This window comes from Saccopteryx bilineata, chromosome 1, assembly GCF_036850765.1.
Source record: "Saccopteryx bilineata isolate mSacBil1 chromosome 1, mSacBil1_pri_phased_curated, whole genome shotgun sequence".
NCBI classification, from domain to species: Eukaryota; Metazoa; Chordata; class Mammalia; order Chiroptera; family Emballonuridae; genus Saccopteryx; species Saccopteryx bilineata.
In genome coordinates, this window is record NC_089490.1 from 92,775,552 (window position 1) to 92,792,857 (window position 17,306).

At 48.0% G+C, this 17,306-nt stretch overlaps 1 protein-coding gene across 10 annotated transcripts in view; it reads left to right on the forward strand.

The window, feature by feature from the left end:
• The window catches only part of LARGE1 (LARGE xylosyl- and glucuronyltransferase 1), a 565,935-nt gene that overhangs the window by 249,393 nt on the left and 299,236 nt on the right, over positions 1-17,306 (forward strand). For all 10 annotated transcript variants that reach the window (XM_066259855.1, XM_066259874.1, XM_066259835.1 and 7 more), the window contains one exon: positions 10,885-10,967. In XM_066259855.1, coding sequence (XP_066115952.1) covers positions 10,885-10,967 — 83 coding nt within the window. The remainder of the gene's footprint in view (positions 1-10,884; positions 10,968-17,306) is intronic.

A 17,306-nucleotide genomic window follows, 5' to 3' on the forward strand; every position in this document is an offset into this window, starting at 1 on the left:
GACACCTTAGTTGTTCATTGATTGCTTTCTCATATGTGTCTTGACCGTGGGGCTACAGCAGACTGAGTAACCCCTTGCTCAAGCCAGTGACCTTGGGTCCAAGCTGGTGAGCTTTGTTCAAGCCAGATGAGCCCGCACTCAAGCTTGGCGACCTTGGGGTCTCGAACCTGGGTCCTCCGCATCCCAGTCTGACTCTCTATCCACTGTGCCACCGCCTGGTCAGGCCATCTCCAAGGATTTTACATAATATCCCAGCAGTAGTGGGGGTTACCTGCAATCTTCCCATGTACCACATTCCTCCTGGAAGATATTGTCACAGCATTTGGACTCACATTTCATTAGCTTCCTGTGTTGGCTTTGGGGCTCCTGCAAGGATGAACATCCACTAAAATACTTTCCCTAAATGTCAGGCCAGGCCCTGAAATTAGGGTGTGTTGTAGATGGAAGGAGCCTAGTGATATTTCTTACACGTGATTTTCAGGGCATCCTGGCTCCTTCTGTATCTTAGGTGCCTTCCTTGAGTCTAATACAATAGTTATTTATAGCTTCAGAGCATGGTATCCCCAACATGAAACGGCTTAGAACAACAAGCATTTATTATCTCATACAGCCTCTGAAAACGAGGACCCTGAGAGCATTTCGTTAGGGTTGTGGCTCTAGATCACACATGAGGTAGCAGCTAAGATGCCTGCTGGGGCGGTGGTCATCTGTAGGTTTGGCTGGGGCTGGAGGTTGCGTCTCCATCCAAGGTGGCGCGCTGGGGTGGCCGGGGCATCAGTTCCGCTGGACTCCCGCCTGCTCTCCACTGGACTGCTCAAAAGTGTTCTCACAACACTCTCACAGAGCGCCCCGAGTAAGTGATTCAGCAGAACACGGCAGCAAACACAATCTTCTTTATGACCTATCCTTGGACGTTATATACCCTTTCTGCTGCCACGTTCTTCCGGTGTTACACATCTGCCCTGAGAGTGCAGGAGAGTTTACGCAAGGCCATGGACACCGGCTGGCAGCGATCTGTGAGGACAGTCTTGGAGGCTGGCTGCCACACTATGGCCATAGCAAGAGGGACCTTATCTCTGGCAGCCCCCCATCTGTGCCTCCTGAACAGGCCTGCCTCGATCTACTTCATATATTCCCTTCTCTTACAAAGTTAATTTTTGAAAATGTACCAGCAACAAACACAAAGAGATAGCCATCTCATTTGAAAGATGATGAAACCGAAGTAGAGAAGAACCCAGAGGCAGATTAAGGTCAGTTGAGGCGCCAGGTGCAGAAGAAAATATTGGGCCCCCTGTCATTAGAAAAAAGTGTCAGCTGGGGTTTTGCAGGGCCCTTCAGAAGTGGGGCCCCGGGGCGCGCACCCAGTGCAGCCGCTGTTCAATCGCCTCTGGAAGAACCAAAGTTCTGTCCTAATTTTCTTTCGGTGTTGTCACGCCCAGGTGGTGAATGATTCTGGTGGCTCACGCCCTCATTCCTGAGTCTTGTGCTCCCTGGTCAGTGAGGAGGGGAAAGGCAGTACCAGCGTTGGACAGCAGAGGGAACTGGGCAAGTGGAAGAGCCCTCCTTTCAACAGCAGGGAGAGGCCGTCCAGGTCCTCACCTGAAGGGATGTGGGAGCGAGGGCAGCAGGAAGCAACTGAGGCCTGACTGGACAGTATTTAGGGCTTAATACCTTGGATAGGGAGCCTTATCATACTATAAGCTCCTTTATAATAATAATTGATAATAACGATGGCTGATACTTACCTACAGCTTATGGAATGCCTGGCTCTAAGCCCTCAACATGAATCGTCTCATTCTGTCTAGCGATCCTGGATCTTGACATATTTATTACTTTTTTTTTTTTTTAGTAGATGAGGAAACTGAGGTTCCAATAGGTGGTATTATATCTTCAAAGATGGGGAGGGGTTTGATAGGTTGGGTGCTGCACCAGGGCATCCTAAACCGAGGGCATGGTACAGAGATACGAAAGCCTGGCAAGCCCAGCTTGATCGCAGCACAAATGCCGTGGCAGACGGGGCGGGCTCCTGAGGGTGACGGTACCGGTCGTGTCTGCCGGCATGTATTGTGTGTTAGTCGTTAGACGTGGCACGTTACGTATGTTAGCTCATGGGATTATTTTCATCATCCTGATTTTATGAATGGGAAGGTCTAGGCTTATCGAGGCCACGTAGCTGAAAAGCGCAGATCCACAAGGTAAATCCTTGTTTTTTAATTGTGGTAAAATGAAACCATGTAACATGAAATTTACTCTCTTAATCATTTGGAAGTAGATTCACGTTGTTGTGCACCAGATCTTCAGAACTTTTTCACCTGGCACAACTGAAAATCTGTACCCATTCGACAACGACTCTTCCATTTCCCTCTCCCGGTCCCTGGCTACAACCGCTCTACCGTTCTACTTCTGTACGTATGTTTCTGAATGTGTGTGTGAGGCCCTCACATAAGTAAGATGGATCACTCAGCATCTGTCCTTCTGCGACTGGCTTGTTTCACTTAACGTAATATCCTCAGTTTATATGTGCTGTAGCACGTGACAGGATTTTCTTCTTTTTTGAGGATGAATAATATTCCATTGTATATATACCACATTTTAACATTTTATTGCGTGTATAGATGTATACACACACACACACGAACAAAATGTGACACACACACACACACCATGGAATATATATTTCCCATATATACATTCATGCAACATTTTGTTCATCTGTTGATCTGACAGTGGATGCTTGGGTTACTGCTAACCTCTTAGCTACCATGAATAGTATGGACGTGGGTGTATAAATTATCTACCTCCAGATGTGGGATTGCTGGATCATATGTTAATTCTAAGTTTTCCAGGAACCACCGTGCCCTTTTCCGTAGCAGCTGCACCATTGTATCCTCTCGGTTACGGTGTACGAGGGACCCCGTTTCCCCATACCCTTGCCACAGGTTGTAAATCTTTTTTTTTTTTTTTTTATTATTATTCATTTTTAGAGAGGAGAGGGAGAGACAGAGGGAGAGAGAGAGAGGAGAGACAGAGAGAGAGAAAGGGGGAGGAGCTGGAAGCATCAACTCCCATATGTGCCTTGACCAGGCAAGCCCAGGGTTTCGAACCAGCGACCTCAGCATTTCCAGGTCGACACTTTATCCACTGCGCCACCACAGGTCAGGCAGGTTGTAAATCTTAATACGCATGCTATTCCGCTTCCTCCTCTGGAGAAGCCGACTGCAGACTGATCACAAAGGATTTGGAAAGAATACATACGTCTCCTGGCCCTTTCTCACCTCTGCACTGCCTCCCACCTGTGTCACCTTCGAGTGGTGTGAAGCACACCTGAGATGGAGCTCGTTGTGTGGACTGCCCATGAAAGCATGTCCGTGGGGCCTGCACCCAGGGGTGCTGTGGGGCTTAGTGGACGTGGTCACCCCAGGAAGGGACTGACCTCGGAAAGGTGGCCTCTGACTCCAAAGTTCCTTAGGTGTGACAGCTTGTGGCTGCCTGCCAACAGCACTCTGGGAAACCGGGCTACATATACGTACCTCTTCCAAGGGGCAATTGGGCAGCGTCCACCACTCTTGCGTTATTGCAGTAGCTTCTGGACTGTTCTTTCTGCTTCCTTGTTTGATCCCTGTCTACCCCCTACCCCATATGAATACATGTGCGCGCGCACACACACACACACACACACACACACACACACACACACACACACACACACAGTCTGTTCTCAAGTGACACCATGAGTACATCTTTTAAAATAAAAGTCAGATTGTGCCATTTCTCAACTCTGAGCTCTCCGAGGGCTTCTCGCCTCACACTCCAGAAAAGAAGAGTTCTTACAAGTGCCTGTGAGCAGTAAGGGTCAGCCTCACGTGCGAGCCCCTCTGGTCTCACCTCGCCTTCCTCCCCACTGCCTGGGTCCCAGGCTCCGGCGTGGGCCCTGAGCACACTGGCTGCCTTGTTATGCCCACCACCCAGTGTGCTCCGCCTGGGGACCTAAAAGCTTTATTTCCTCATTTACTTTTGATTTCTGCTCCAATGTCACCTCTCCATGAGAGCTGCCCAGACAACCCCACTTTAACATCTTAGCCCCGCTCACCACCCACACATCCTTCTTCCCCTCCTTAATCTTTCTCCCTAGACTGCTCATCATCCAGCATTCTGTATATTTCAACTATATATATATATATGTGTGTGTGTGTGTGTGTGTATTATATGTATAGTTGTTTGTCTATTTTCCGTGTTCCCCAACTAGAATGTCAGCTCCCAGGGTGGGGCAAGGATTTGGTCTCTTTTGCTTACTGCTCTTTGCCCCCGGTATCCACAAATGAGCCCGACGCACGGCAGGTGCTCAGTCCTCGTTTGTAGAATGATTGAATGTTTGGTGAATGTGTGTCAACCGTTTGGTTCAGGCCGGCCATTCGGAGGCCCCGCCGGGAGGAGCGTGACGCGTGGCAGACGTGGTGGTCAGCATCAGGCAGTGTTTGGACAGCGCTCGTGCCCCAGAGGCGGGGCTGCCCTACCCATCACACTTCTTTTGACCCCAGATCAATCTCATGCGTTCATGTGCTTTCCGAGAAACATCTGGGTTTCTGACTCCTCAGGTTGTGATGTTCTTCCTAATATAAGCACAGCAACCCAGAGCCGGCCAGGAATGTGCGGGAGGGAGGAGGCTGGGGATGGTCTTTCCCCTCTCCTTCATTGTGGGGCCTTGACTCAGGAAGAGGCGCTCGGGGCCACCCCCTGGAGGTTTGGCCTGTCCTCACCTCCAGTGCTGTAGCGCCAGCAACACACCCTGCCCCTCATCAAGTCCCCTGGCTTTGGCTTCCATTGCAGTCAAGGTGTCTCCTTCTGATTTCCATAAGGTTGAGATAATTGTGTCTTTTGGGTCTGTGATTCAGTATTTAGAGCAAATAGAATTCTATCGGTAGTTTCCCAAGAGAGTAAGGGTGCCCTAGAGGTGTTGTTAGGTGATTTTAAATGGCACATTAGCAGTTCATTTTTTTATTTTATTTTAATAGTTATATATACACTTTATTGAGGCAGGGTAGTGTAGGTTTAAAGGCAGGACTCTAATTTAACCCATCTGCCACTAACTGGCTGAGCTGTGGGACCTTGGACAAGGTACAGCATGGTTCTGTGTCTCACTTTCTTCATCTTGACTTTTGGAAAACCCTGGATATTAGTAAACCTCTGAGTAGAAATTCTAAATCCCTCCTTCTATAGAGGAATCACTGAGGATCAGAGAGGTTAAGTAACTTGCCCAAGGTCACCCAGCTGGCCAGAGGCAGAGCTGGGGCCGCCGTCGGCTCCCCTGGTTTCCCAGGTTTTGTTCTCGGCACAGGGGACGCCTGCGTCCCTCTGGCTGTTCCTCACTCCAGAAGAGTCGGACATCCCCAGACCTGGAAGAAGATGGCGCTGGAGGAGGGGTGGCCCCTTTCCTTGTGGGAAGTGGTGCTCTCCATCGGAAAGGTATTGGGAATAGAGTCTGTGAACACCCTCTCACCCTTTTGACGTAACCGCAGCCAGCATCCCTGAGGCCTGACGTGAGCACTGCTCCCGGTGCTGTAGGCAGAGCGCTGGTTCCCAGCTGTGCTCCCTGGACCCGCAGCATCAGTGACACGTGGATGCAGGAAAGCCTCACCCTCGCCAGCTGCCCTGAATCAGCAGCTCTGGGGGAGGGGCCCAGCACTCTGCTTTAATAAGCCGTGCAGGGGTTCTGATGCATGTTCAGTTTGAAGAACCACGGACTCCAGGTCCTCAGCCCTTGAAGGAAAGCAGTAGTGTGTCCCTGTACGACAGGTGAGGAAGTGACTGCAGGGCGATGAGGGCCAGCGTCTCCTTTTGCTGTGTGTGTATCCGGTAAGCACGGACCAGCAGCAGCTCACCTGGGGAACTGTCTTGCACTCAACTCTCTGATCCTCCCAGGAATAGAGTCGCCCTAAGAGGTGACTATTTTTATCTCCATTTCACAGAAGAACGAGGAGGCTCCTGGAAGTTAAGTGACGGCTCCCAGATCCCTCGGCAACTTAGCTTGGAGACTGCAACTCAAACCCAAGTCTCTGGACTCTTGTTGGTTTTCTTTAGTCACTCACTCCTGTGTCTGTCCCCAGCCGTGTGCTTCTCCAAGTGGCCGCTGGACAGCACTGCACCCCCCACCCCCAGCGCAGGAGTCTGCAGTCGCAGTGCAGAACCTGGACTGAGCCTCACTGTTCGTAGTTTTGCAGCATTTATTTATTTATTTATTTTGTATTTTTCTGAAGCTGGAAACGGGGAGACAGACAGACTCCCGCATGCGCCCGACCGGGATCCACCCGGCACGCCTACCAGGGGGCAATGCTCTGCCCCTCTGGGGCGTCTCTCTGTTGCGACCAGAGCCACTCTAGTGCCTGGGGCAGTGGCCAAGGAGCCATCCCCAGCGCCCGGGAGGGGAATCTTTGCTCCAATGGAGCCTCGGCTGCGGGAGGGGAAGAGAGAGACAGAGAGGAAGGAGAGAGGGAGGGGTGGAGAAGCAGATGGGCACTTCTCCTGTGTGCCCTGGCCGGGAATTGAACCCGGGACTTCTGCACGCCAGGCCGACACTCTACCACTGAGCCAACCGGCCAGGGCCAGTGTCGTAGCTTTTAAATCGGGTCAGGTCCCCCTCTCATTCCCACTCCTGCAGTTGCCCTGATGTGAGATGTTTCCCTAAACTGTGCCCCCAGCAGAATGCCCTGGAGGATGTGCCAGGCCTCTAGGTCACTGCTGGTGGTGGTGCTAGGGCAGCGGGCCTGGGTGGGTGTAGGGGACTTTTGCCAGGACTGCCGCTTGCCTGCCATCCCCTGATTCGGTCTGCATTTCTTTTGGGATTATTTCCCTCCTGCTAGCATATAGAAGAAAACAGGCCGAGGGGAGTTTTTTTTCCTGCACATTGGAAGCTCCAAAAATGCTCTGGTCCTGCCTGATTTCTTCCTGCAGGTCCTAAAAGTAAAAGTCCCTCACTGACCCCAGTGGCGTCTGGAATGAGCCCTCGTTCACAGCTGTGGGACTCTCCTGCCCGTGTGCTTAGGTGCAGCTTCCCGATGTGCAAGGTGTGCAGAGAGCCCTGATCAGGGATAAGGGGAGTGAGCAGGTGCCTTTATAGGCTTCCTTAGAAAGAGCCTTCTGGTCCAGGTGTCTGAGAACCTTGGTGAGCTCCTTAAAATGTATAAATACAATGATACATTCTCAAGTTCAATACATTGGTGCCCTCCTGCTTTGCTTCACCGTGTATATTTGCTTCTCCGTGTCTACGAAGGCTTCAAAGTGTTCTGGGCTTCCCTCCCAGCCACCAGGACAAGGCAATGCTGAGGAAAGCTCATGAGAATCAGTCAGGAAACATGGCACGCTCAGAAGTGTGCACGGGGTTTAAATACAGGGCCAAAGGCATGGGCAGGGCGGCGGGAACTGATGAGGGTGACCAAGCTCCCTGGCGGGAGTCACTGCCACCCCTGGATGAGGGGAGGGCAGGGGGCATTGTGAACCCAGCAAGAACTGGAAGTGTAGGAGAGGACCCCCGTTGGGAGCAGGGGGACTCCGACCTCTTTGTCCTCCTATCCTCCATTGACTAAACTCAGCCGGATCCAGAAGTTAGAGGAAACCGGTAATTCATTCTATAAAAGTGGGCTCTCCGGCACACAGCAGGTTGGGGAAGGGTGGAGAGAAGGAGTCTGGCGGAGCAAATAAGAGCATCGGGCCCCCCCCTTCTATCCAGGCTTTTTTACCAATAGAGGCAAGTGTGACATCTATAAAGTACAGAGAAGAAGGTTTGACAAGCGGGCCAGTGGTCACAGAATCTGACCCTGCGACCCTTCCCTCTGATGGGAGGAATGCCGAAGTGTCCATGGCCACCTTTAAGCTGCCACATTGAACAACTTGTAAACCTGGACTTTATCACTTCAGGATCAAAAGCAGTCCTGGTGAGACCATTTTTGTGACCCTGCTCAGTCCTATCCCCTACTCTTCCCACTCCTGTTGTTCATGGCTGCAGCCACAGATTTGGGACCACCCCAAACTCTCCCAAGAGTGTATTCAGGGCACTTGGGTCTCCTGCTCTCCTGGGTTAGCAGGGAGCAGCTGCTTAGGCTTCAGGGGATGAATGCATCCTCGATGCCACGTGTAGTGGAAGAAATGAAAGAGATCGGAAAGTTCTGTAACATGTTTGAGAATGCACGCACCTGTGCTTACATTTAATGAACCCAGTTTTAAAAGTCCCTGAACCCTGAAGCCAAGACAAAGTTTGGTACTTCAGAGAGGCCACGTGTTTAAATATTTGTAATTCCAAAGAATCGATTCAGCTTGCATTTGCCCATTCTTATCCCCTTCCTCTTTACTCTCCCCTCCCTCCTGTGTGCAAGAGATTTTCATTTTCTTTGTGATTTAAATGGTGACAGTTGCATCTCCATTTCAGTCTTTCATCCTGGGTCTTTCTTTCCAGACCTTACCCAGAGATGAGGATTAGGGGCTTCATTTTAAGGTGTAGAACTGAAGATAGACATAAATTAGACTGAGAAAAGGTGGCATTGCTTCCCTGTTGGGACCTGAGGTTCCCCTAACCCCCTTTCTTCTTCCTAAAAGGAGGGCTTCTAACCACCGCAGTCTTGACCTTTTGGGCAGGTCATTCTTGGCTGGGAGGGCTGCCCTGTGCATTGTAGGCTGTAAAGCCACATCCCTGGCCTCTACCCAGGAGATACCAGTAGCCTTGTACACCCCTGGGGGTGACAACCAAAATGACTCCAGACATTGTCACAGTGTTCTGGGGCGGGGGGAGCATGGGTGGGGGAGTGAATTAACTAACCTCTGTGGAGAACCAGTGCCTCCAGCAGAGAAATTTAAGATCCTGGACACCAGAGACTGTGAGTTAATTGGTCTGAGGTGGGGCTGGGGCACGGGGGAATATTTGAAAAATCTTTTGGGTGTTTCTTATGTACCAGTGGGGTTGGGAATCTCTGTTCCAGAGCCCGAATCTCACTCTCTAAGCCTGTGTTTTCTGTCTGTAATACTGAGATAATAATACTGTACCCGCCCCATACAACCAGGAGACTTAAATCTAATCATCTGTATGAAATAGTAAGCACAGTACTTAGGATAGAGTGATTTATTTGCTCAATAAATATTAGCTCTTAGTGTGCTTATTATTCCTCTTTCATTTCCCTTTTCTATCTCCCTTCTTAATCCCCAGGGGTGGGGGTTGCGTGTGGAGTGTGGAGTGCACGCGCAGGGAGCTGAGGGCAGTGAAACGATTGGCCAGGTCAGAGCTGGTAGGTCTGACAGCGTGGGAGGGGCCCTCCGCCAGCCTGAGGAGCAGGAGCAGTGCGGGGGCGGGGGACGGGGCGTCCATGGTTTCAGAGACAGTGAGGATTGAGACAGAGCTAAATCCAGCTTCTGCCCCTGTGAGAGGGTGGGCAGGCGGAGGGAAGGCCCCTGGAAACGAGGAGTCCTGGAAGAGCATTCAAGGCTGCTAGATAGTTCATCCCCAGGATGGTTAGCCTCCCGTTGGTGGTGTCACAGGAAGGGCGTCACTGTCCTCAAAGCCCTTATGGGAGCAACCAGGGTACCAGAACTGCATTGTCAAGTGGCCGATTAGGGTAACGGGGAGTCTGGAAGCCGTGCCATGGGAGGAAGGGCTGGAAATAGTTCTGAAAATGAAGAGGCGCCTATCAAGAACCTCCCTTGAATTTAAGTGCTGGGTGTCAAAGAGAACGTGCATGTTCTGTGGTCCTCCCAGGACAGAGCGTGGTTGCTGTGCGGTCCGGAGGCAGGTGGCAAAGCGAGGAGGGCCGTGCTTTAGTAAGAGAGACAACACTGAGAGGCAGAGCCCTCCGTTCCCGCAGCTGGTTTGAAAGAGACTAGATGACTTCCTGCAGGGGGTGCCTGAGAGCAGTGCTTTCCCGTCTTGGTCAATGTGTGGCCTGTTATAGAAAATGGTAGCTGCCTGGTGCTGGGAGGTGAACAGGAAAAGTAGCTGGCAGCAGTGATGGCCAAGCCCAGGGGGGCTACCCTGCCTGAGAGCCTGGAGAGCTTGAAGGGATGACTGTCTTCATCACTTGGAGTTCACATGCAGCCCACCAAGGCGCCAAGGCACCCCGTTTGGGAAGCTCCATTCTCAAGGACATGTGTGCTATGATTGGAACAGTGTGCTGAGCACTGTTTTCATCTCTTGCCATCATTGCCCTCACATATTCCTTGACATTCTGCAGGGCATGTGTCATGCCCCTTATGTTACAAGGAGTCACTTGACACCGCAACTTCTGCACGGTCACCTTGGGTTAAAGGTGGGATCCAGGATTCATTAATTCATGCCTGGGGCCCATGCTCTTGACTAAGAGGAGATGACCCATCAGGTTTCCTTCCATTCTGCCCGCCTTCACTTGCTGGAATGCTATCCCGGCCGCGGCCCGTAAGTCCTTATCAGCCCCTTTGCCACTGCTACTGAGTTGACCCTGACCTGAGACATCTTGTGAGAACATTTCACAACCTCTTGGAACCATCCCTTCTCCGTCTGAGGTCCCTGATGGCCAGATCATCCTTCCCGGGTGTATTTCTTTCTTCTTCATGGAACCAGCTGTCACTGTCTCCCAGATTGGGGGCCGGAAACTTACTGTTTGTCTATTTGAGCCAAGCCCCATTTCTCTTTCCCCCAAATGTAATTGTAAGGAGCCTTAATGGTTTCCAAATGGTGATAGCACCATAAACAGATTAAAAAGGCCTTAATAAAACTGTCTCGGGTTGTGTTCCCAGAGCAGCGGCCTGTGTTCTTTGTTTTCTAACGATCCTAGGAAGAAAGAAGGACAGTTTCTCTTTGTCATGTGGTCGGAAGCACCAGGAAGACCCTCTTCCGTCTAACTGCTCACCCTGTTTTTGTTTGCTTCCCAGACAATCCACGTTGCTATCGTCTGCGCCGGATATAATGCCAGCCGGGACGTCGTCACCTTGGTCAAGTCTGTCCTGTTTCACAGGTGAGCGTGCTGGTTACGTGCTGCGGGCCTGTGATTGCCTGCCTGTGCGTGTTTCCATGGGGCAGAGTTAAATCAGAGCACCATTTCTCATCAGTCACGTAAGCTGCCATGAAAATGAAATTTTTTATCTGAGACCTTGGGGGAGATGATTGTGTTAATCATCAATCATCTATTAAATCATTAAATAGCAGCGATGAGGTGCTATCTTGCAATGTGTAGAACTGCAGCTCTTAGATCTGAAGGGATCTTCAAGGACATCCCAAATATGATGCTTCAGTTTCTTCATCAAGCTTCCCTTACCTGACTGAAAATAGAATCTCTCTGTTGACAGGTTGTGACTGGTTTTTGTGTGTTCCCCTCTCTCCCTTTCCCTGCCAAACTTTATCTCTTGGAGTTCTAATCCCTAGTACCTCGAATGAGACTGAATTTGGAGATAAGATCTTTAGAGAGGTAACTCAGTTAAAATGAAGTCAGGAGGGTGGGCTCTAATTCAGTGTGACTGGTGTCCTTATAAGAAAAGAGTAGGACACAGACTCACACAGTATGAAGACCATGTGAGAACATGGGTAGAAGACAGCATCTACAAGCATCAATAAGCTAAGAGAAGAGGCCTCAGAAGGAAACGGCCCCTGCCAACACCTTGATCTTGGACTTCCAGCCTCCAGAACTGTGAGAAATAAGTTACTGTTGTTTCAGCCACTCATTCTGTGGTGTTTTGTTATGGAAGCCCAGCAAACTAAAATAAGTTGCTTACTCTGTGCCAATGTAGCCCGCCCCACCTCTGGGCATATCTGACCGTTAGGAAGGTCCTGCCTTATATATATTAAAGTGAAAATTATCAACCTGTAGATGATATCAGTGGCCTTTGTGGGTCCCCGTGGAACCAGTCATACAAAGGGTAGAGTCCCGTTTTTTCCTGGAGGTGATACTGCCGTCCTGAGTTATCATCTCTTCCTGTTCAATTCCTGCTGTTTGCCTCTGCTTTTTCAAGGGACTTTCTTCTGTCCCCTCGTGGTTTTGACTGCCTCTGGGCATACTGAGGGAATATCCATAATCTCCAGTTGCAGCCGCTGTCCTTGGCTCTGTTCAGAATATCTGAGGCTTTGGATGAAGCTTACCCAGAGCTGTAGCCAACAGTATGGAACTGCATCAGATGACTGAGTCAGGATCCAGAAGGTCCTCAGAAGGAGGAGTGGTCATAAAAAGCTCTGAGTTCAACCGAACAGAGATCCATTGAAAGTCTTATATTTGAATGCAACTGTCAGTGGTGGCAACAGAGACAGGAGAAGTGGTGGACACCCAAGACCTACCAACTCTTGTTCTGGTCCCCTGACCAGCCCATCAGTTCTCAGAGCCACTTCACCCTGTCCTCTTCATCCCCACTGTGCCTCGCATGGCTCAGATATATATAGTCTCTCATGGGCACTGTCCTTCCCGTTCCCCCAGATCCATCCTCTAATGCTGGAATGATGTTTCAGACGGGCAGATCTGATTTCCGAACACTTTTCATTGACTTCTCCCTGTCAAACTGAGAGAATCGAATCTCTTCGCCGTGTCACAGGGACCGTCCGGGATCCAAGGTCATGCCTGACAGTGTGTTCTCTCTCCTCCCCTTGCTGATGCTTCGGGCCCCAGTGGCACTCACCTGCTCTCAGCTGCCATCCTCCCCAAGGTGTCCCCTGCCTACTGCTTGTCGTTGGTCCCCTCTGTCCAGGTCTCCACTCTCCCTTTCTCCCCACCCTAATCTGGCAAGCCCTTCTCACCCTCTAAGACTTTGCACAGACCTCATTTCTACCAGGAAGCCCACCTGCAGGTGTCAGCCTGGGTGTGGCTTCCCTTCTACCAGCCCGTAATGCCCTGTGCATCTTTCTGCCGTGATTTTTATTACATTGTATTTCATTTATCTATTTATGTTATATCTTTTGTAATAAAATGTGGGACTTGTGGGGACAGAAACCATGCCTTATTTTTTTCTTTGTTTCTGGTATCTTAGCAAAGTGCTTACCACATATTATATACTCAATAAATATTTACTTGGTTAACAAGTGAATCTAGGGAACTTCATTAATATATAACCTGAAGGTATATAGTTAACTAATATACCTGGCTCAGACCTAGTTCAGTTCCATATGGCAATAGTGTCAGTATCCGCAGCTGATGGCACGCCACAGTCTCATGGAGGCATGGGGATTTGAGAGGAAAGCGGATTTTTATTCTGTGTTATGAAAATTCTGCACCCCACGTCAGTGACGACTTTTTGAATCAAATAACCACTTCTGTCTCTCCCATGCATGAAACTCTACAAATGAGATCTAGTCTGTGAATTAATATGCTAGTGCTAATGAGTTTAGATATCAAGACACAAGGGCTTCTGAAAGATTTTTCAGCTCAGAAAGTCCAGCTAGAAACAGCGTCATTACTTCCAAAGCGCGTAGTAGGGATTAACGGATGTGTCGTGATAAACTGCTTGGACGAAGGAAGCACCTTCCTAATGTTTAGGATAATATAATACTGGGGTAAAGATGCCTCTTTGGGCTTTCATTATGAATTACAGTAATTAGATTTACTTTCCAGACAAGATTTTCAGTAAATTTTCACTCAAGGCTTGCTTTGTTACATGGAATCAATTTTACTTCCACAGGATGCCTGGTGACAGCAGGCACACTATGTTTTGAAAGACAGACAGTAGGAGAAGTGATGTGGGCATTCAGGAACACTGAAGCCGGCACTGAAATTTGCTGACAGTTTTGGGGAAAGAAATATCATAGTATTATGCCCAAGACCATGACCTTGTATCACTACATCAGGGGCTCTGTCTTAAAAGGATAATCCTAACTTAAAAAAAAAAAAAAAAAAAAAAAGCTTTTATGAAATATTTCTCATAATTATAAAACTTTGAATAACCCTTAAAAAACAATAATATTAACTAAATGGGACATCCTCTTATAGTAAACCATGTTCTCAGTGGGTTTTAAAAACATAAACAAGCCTGACCAGGCGGTGGTGCAGTGGATAGAGCGTCGGACTGGGATGCCAAGGACCCAGGTTCGAGACCCCAAGGTCGCCAGCTTGAGCGTGGGCTTATCTGGTTTGACCAAAAGCTCACCAACCAAGGTTGCTGGCTCCAGCAAGGGGTTACTCGGTCTGCTGAAGGCCCGCGGTCAAGGCACATATGAGAAAGCAATCTATGAACAACTAAGATGTCACAATGCGCAACGAAAAACTAATGATTGATGCTTCTCATCTCTCCATTCCTGTCTGTCTGTCCCTGTCTATCCCTCTCTCTGACTCTCTGTCTCTGTAAAAAAAACAACAAAAAACAAACAAACAAACAAAAAAAAAACATAAACAAAAATGATATTTGATATTACCAAACAAGGGACGGCATAATTGAAAAGCATATGCACAGTATCATTGCACTCTCTAAACCTATGTGTCACACTCATACAGATACACATATAAGGTGGCAATCTAGGGGACGGGTAAAAGACCAGCAGAAAAGAATTAAGAAATGGAATTTTTTTGCATGCGGTTGTTGGGGGTGACCTTGTTTTTTGTTTTCTCTTAACATATATTTTTGGTCATCTCATTATGCAGCCTCTATGGTGAAAAAGAAGATGAATGAGGGAAAAAATAACTGCAGAAGATATGTGTACGAAGACTTATCTAATTGAAAGTACTATAATATGTGTCAGAAAACAGTACAACATGTGTCTTTAGGTGGCAAAAGTGTTTAAAGAAAAATGGGGGGATGCCTGTAACTCCAATCCCAATGGCAAACAGGCTGGGACACCTAGCTGCTCTTCACGGAGACCAAGCTTTCAGTGAGCAGAGAAAGAAAAAATATTTATTTAGTAACTTCAGTGTTTAACCGCCTGGGCAGGAAGGTTGGCCAGCTTGTAAAAATTTAATATTTGCTTGCTAGGATGATCTACTTATTCTCACACTCTGCAGCCCTGGTGGCAGGAGGAAGCTGGGTGACTCCCTCACTTTGCATATCAAGCAGTAAGATCGTGTGTGTTGTTTTTTGTTGTTGTTCTTTAACTTCACTGGTGTCCTTGAAGACCATGGAGGATAAAACAGCATATTTGTGACCAGTTTCTGCCTCTAATGGTCTTACTGCTTATTCAGGCTTAACCTTATTATAGAAGCAGTTTCCCGATTGTGAAGGGAGGAACCTAGGATTTGAATACAACAAAGGAACAGAGTTGGTTATGATTCTGGTCTTGCCATCACTGACCTGGGTGACCCTAGGCAAGTCACTAAACTTCTAGGAGCTTTGGCTAGTTCCCCAAGCAGTCACAGAGCCTATTTTGAATATCAAAAGAGATGATATATGCGAAATATCTGCATTGTCTTTATTTAATAAATATGAATGTATCATGCTCCATTCCTAGTGTTTGTCAGATATTAATGCATTTTATGCTCATATGCCTCTTTGAGGTGGGAACTGGTATTGTCCCCATTTTACAGATGATGAAACTGAGGATCAAGGGGTTCAGTCTAGGCTGAAGATCAGTCACACAGAGAGGATGGGCAGGGCCAGGTTTGAACCCAGTAAATCTAGTTTCAAAATCTGAGTTTTCAATAAGGAAAAAAAAAATTACCTTCTGAGTATCATTATTCTTCTATTTTTAATTATCATTTTGGGGGGACCATGTAGACATTGCCATTATTATTGTGACTCTTCAAAGTCATTGTCATCCTCCCAGCTATGTATTTTTGGGAGACTGAGTACAAAGTAAGTGGAGGTTGTAAAAGCATAGATATTAATTTTCTAGTAAGACCTAAGGCAGTAGGATGGAGTAAAGAAAATAGAATGAATATGCTAATTAGCTTGATTATGGTGATTTTTTAAATAATGTATACATATAAAAAGTCACCTTAAACATTTGATATTTAATGTTCACCTTAAAATATATACAATTTTTATTTGTCAATTACATCTCAGTAAACTTGAAATAAAAGAAAATATGGACAGGTAATTTCTTTAAACAGGTGGGGGAGCTGTGCTATTTGGTTATGCATGTCTGTATGAAAGCAAAGAGAATTAATGCATATACCTCAGAAGCTACGCATCACATATTTGTATCTGACCTTCATCCCAGCCTGGTCAGTAGATGCCATTATCCCTACAAATGGATGAGCACCTGGAGGCTCGTAGAGGTTACGTGGCTTGTTGAAAGTCACTGGTGAGTAACTGCAGCCCCTGGAAGGCTGGCCTCACAGCTCTGCACAGCCCAGAACCCGTGCCGCTTTGACTACCCAGGAGATCTTCTGATTTTTCCAGAAAAGTACTCTGTTCTTCTCCCATGGAGAGCTTTCCTGACATGACAGTGACTTGCCCTTGAATCATCCCACCTTACCAGGGCCGCTTGTCCCCCCCTCAAATGAAGAACGCACACTGGAGAACCCTCCTTCTGGCTAACGTGTTTTTCCACAATGAGTTCTATTAAATCTCTGAGTGTAACGGATTCACTGAGCATTCAAGTTGCTGTCACAGGCTCGCTCTTTCTCTCAAATTGCAATTCCAGTCGAAACTTAATAATTTAAGGATTATTTCAGCTCAGATGTCCCTGTATATTTTAATAAAAACAGACCCTGGATTGCCTTGGAGGGGCCGTGGCACATTCCTGACAAAATAAGAAAGGGAAAAGCAGGGAAGGAGGCTGAGGTTTAATCATCTCTGCCTCTTTGTATTACCGTATTTATTGCATCCCAACCTGGAACAAGGGAGCAGTTAAGGCAGCCGGAGGCAGCAGGAGCGCTGCTCATTACAAGCCCCGTCTGCAGGCATTGATGAAGACGGGGCACGCCCTTGCTTCCCTCTTTGTCGTAAGAGCGTGGTCTTGTCTGATGTCTGCGGCAACGTCTGTGTTCACACCCAGGTAAGCAAGGTGGGACCCAAGCCAGCCTGGCCAGGCAGAAGCCTTTTCTCATGGGCTTAAAGCGGTGCTCGCAAAATGCATGTATAACCAGTGACAGGTATTAAAAAAAAAAAAAAAAAAAAAAAACTGTGTTAGATGCTGTACAGATGTAAAATTCGATAATATTGAATCCTATATTCAGAAAATCCCTTTCTGATTCTTGTGAATGAGTTCCTACCATCAATAGTAGATGAAGTTCCCTTTGGTGTTAGCATCTGTCAAACTCCTGCCAACCTCCTTCTGAATAAAAGAGAAACAGGATGGAGACAGCCTTTGGCTGATGGGGGAATTTGCAGGGCCCCGTCATTAAAACTTTTTGAGTTAGGAACCAAATGCAAAAATAAGAGTCAGAAGGCTCGGCTGAAGGATGAAATATCACCTTCGTTGTTATTAGTCAACCTGGATTCTGGGG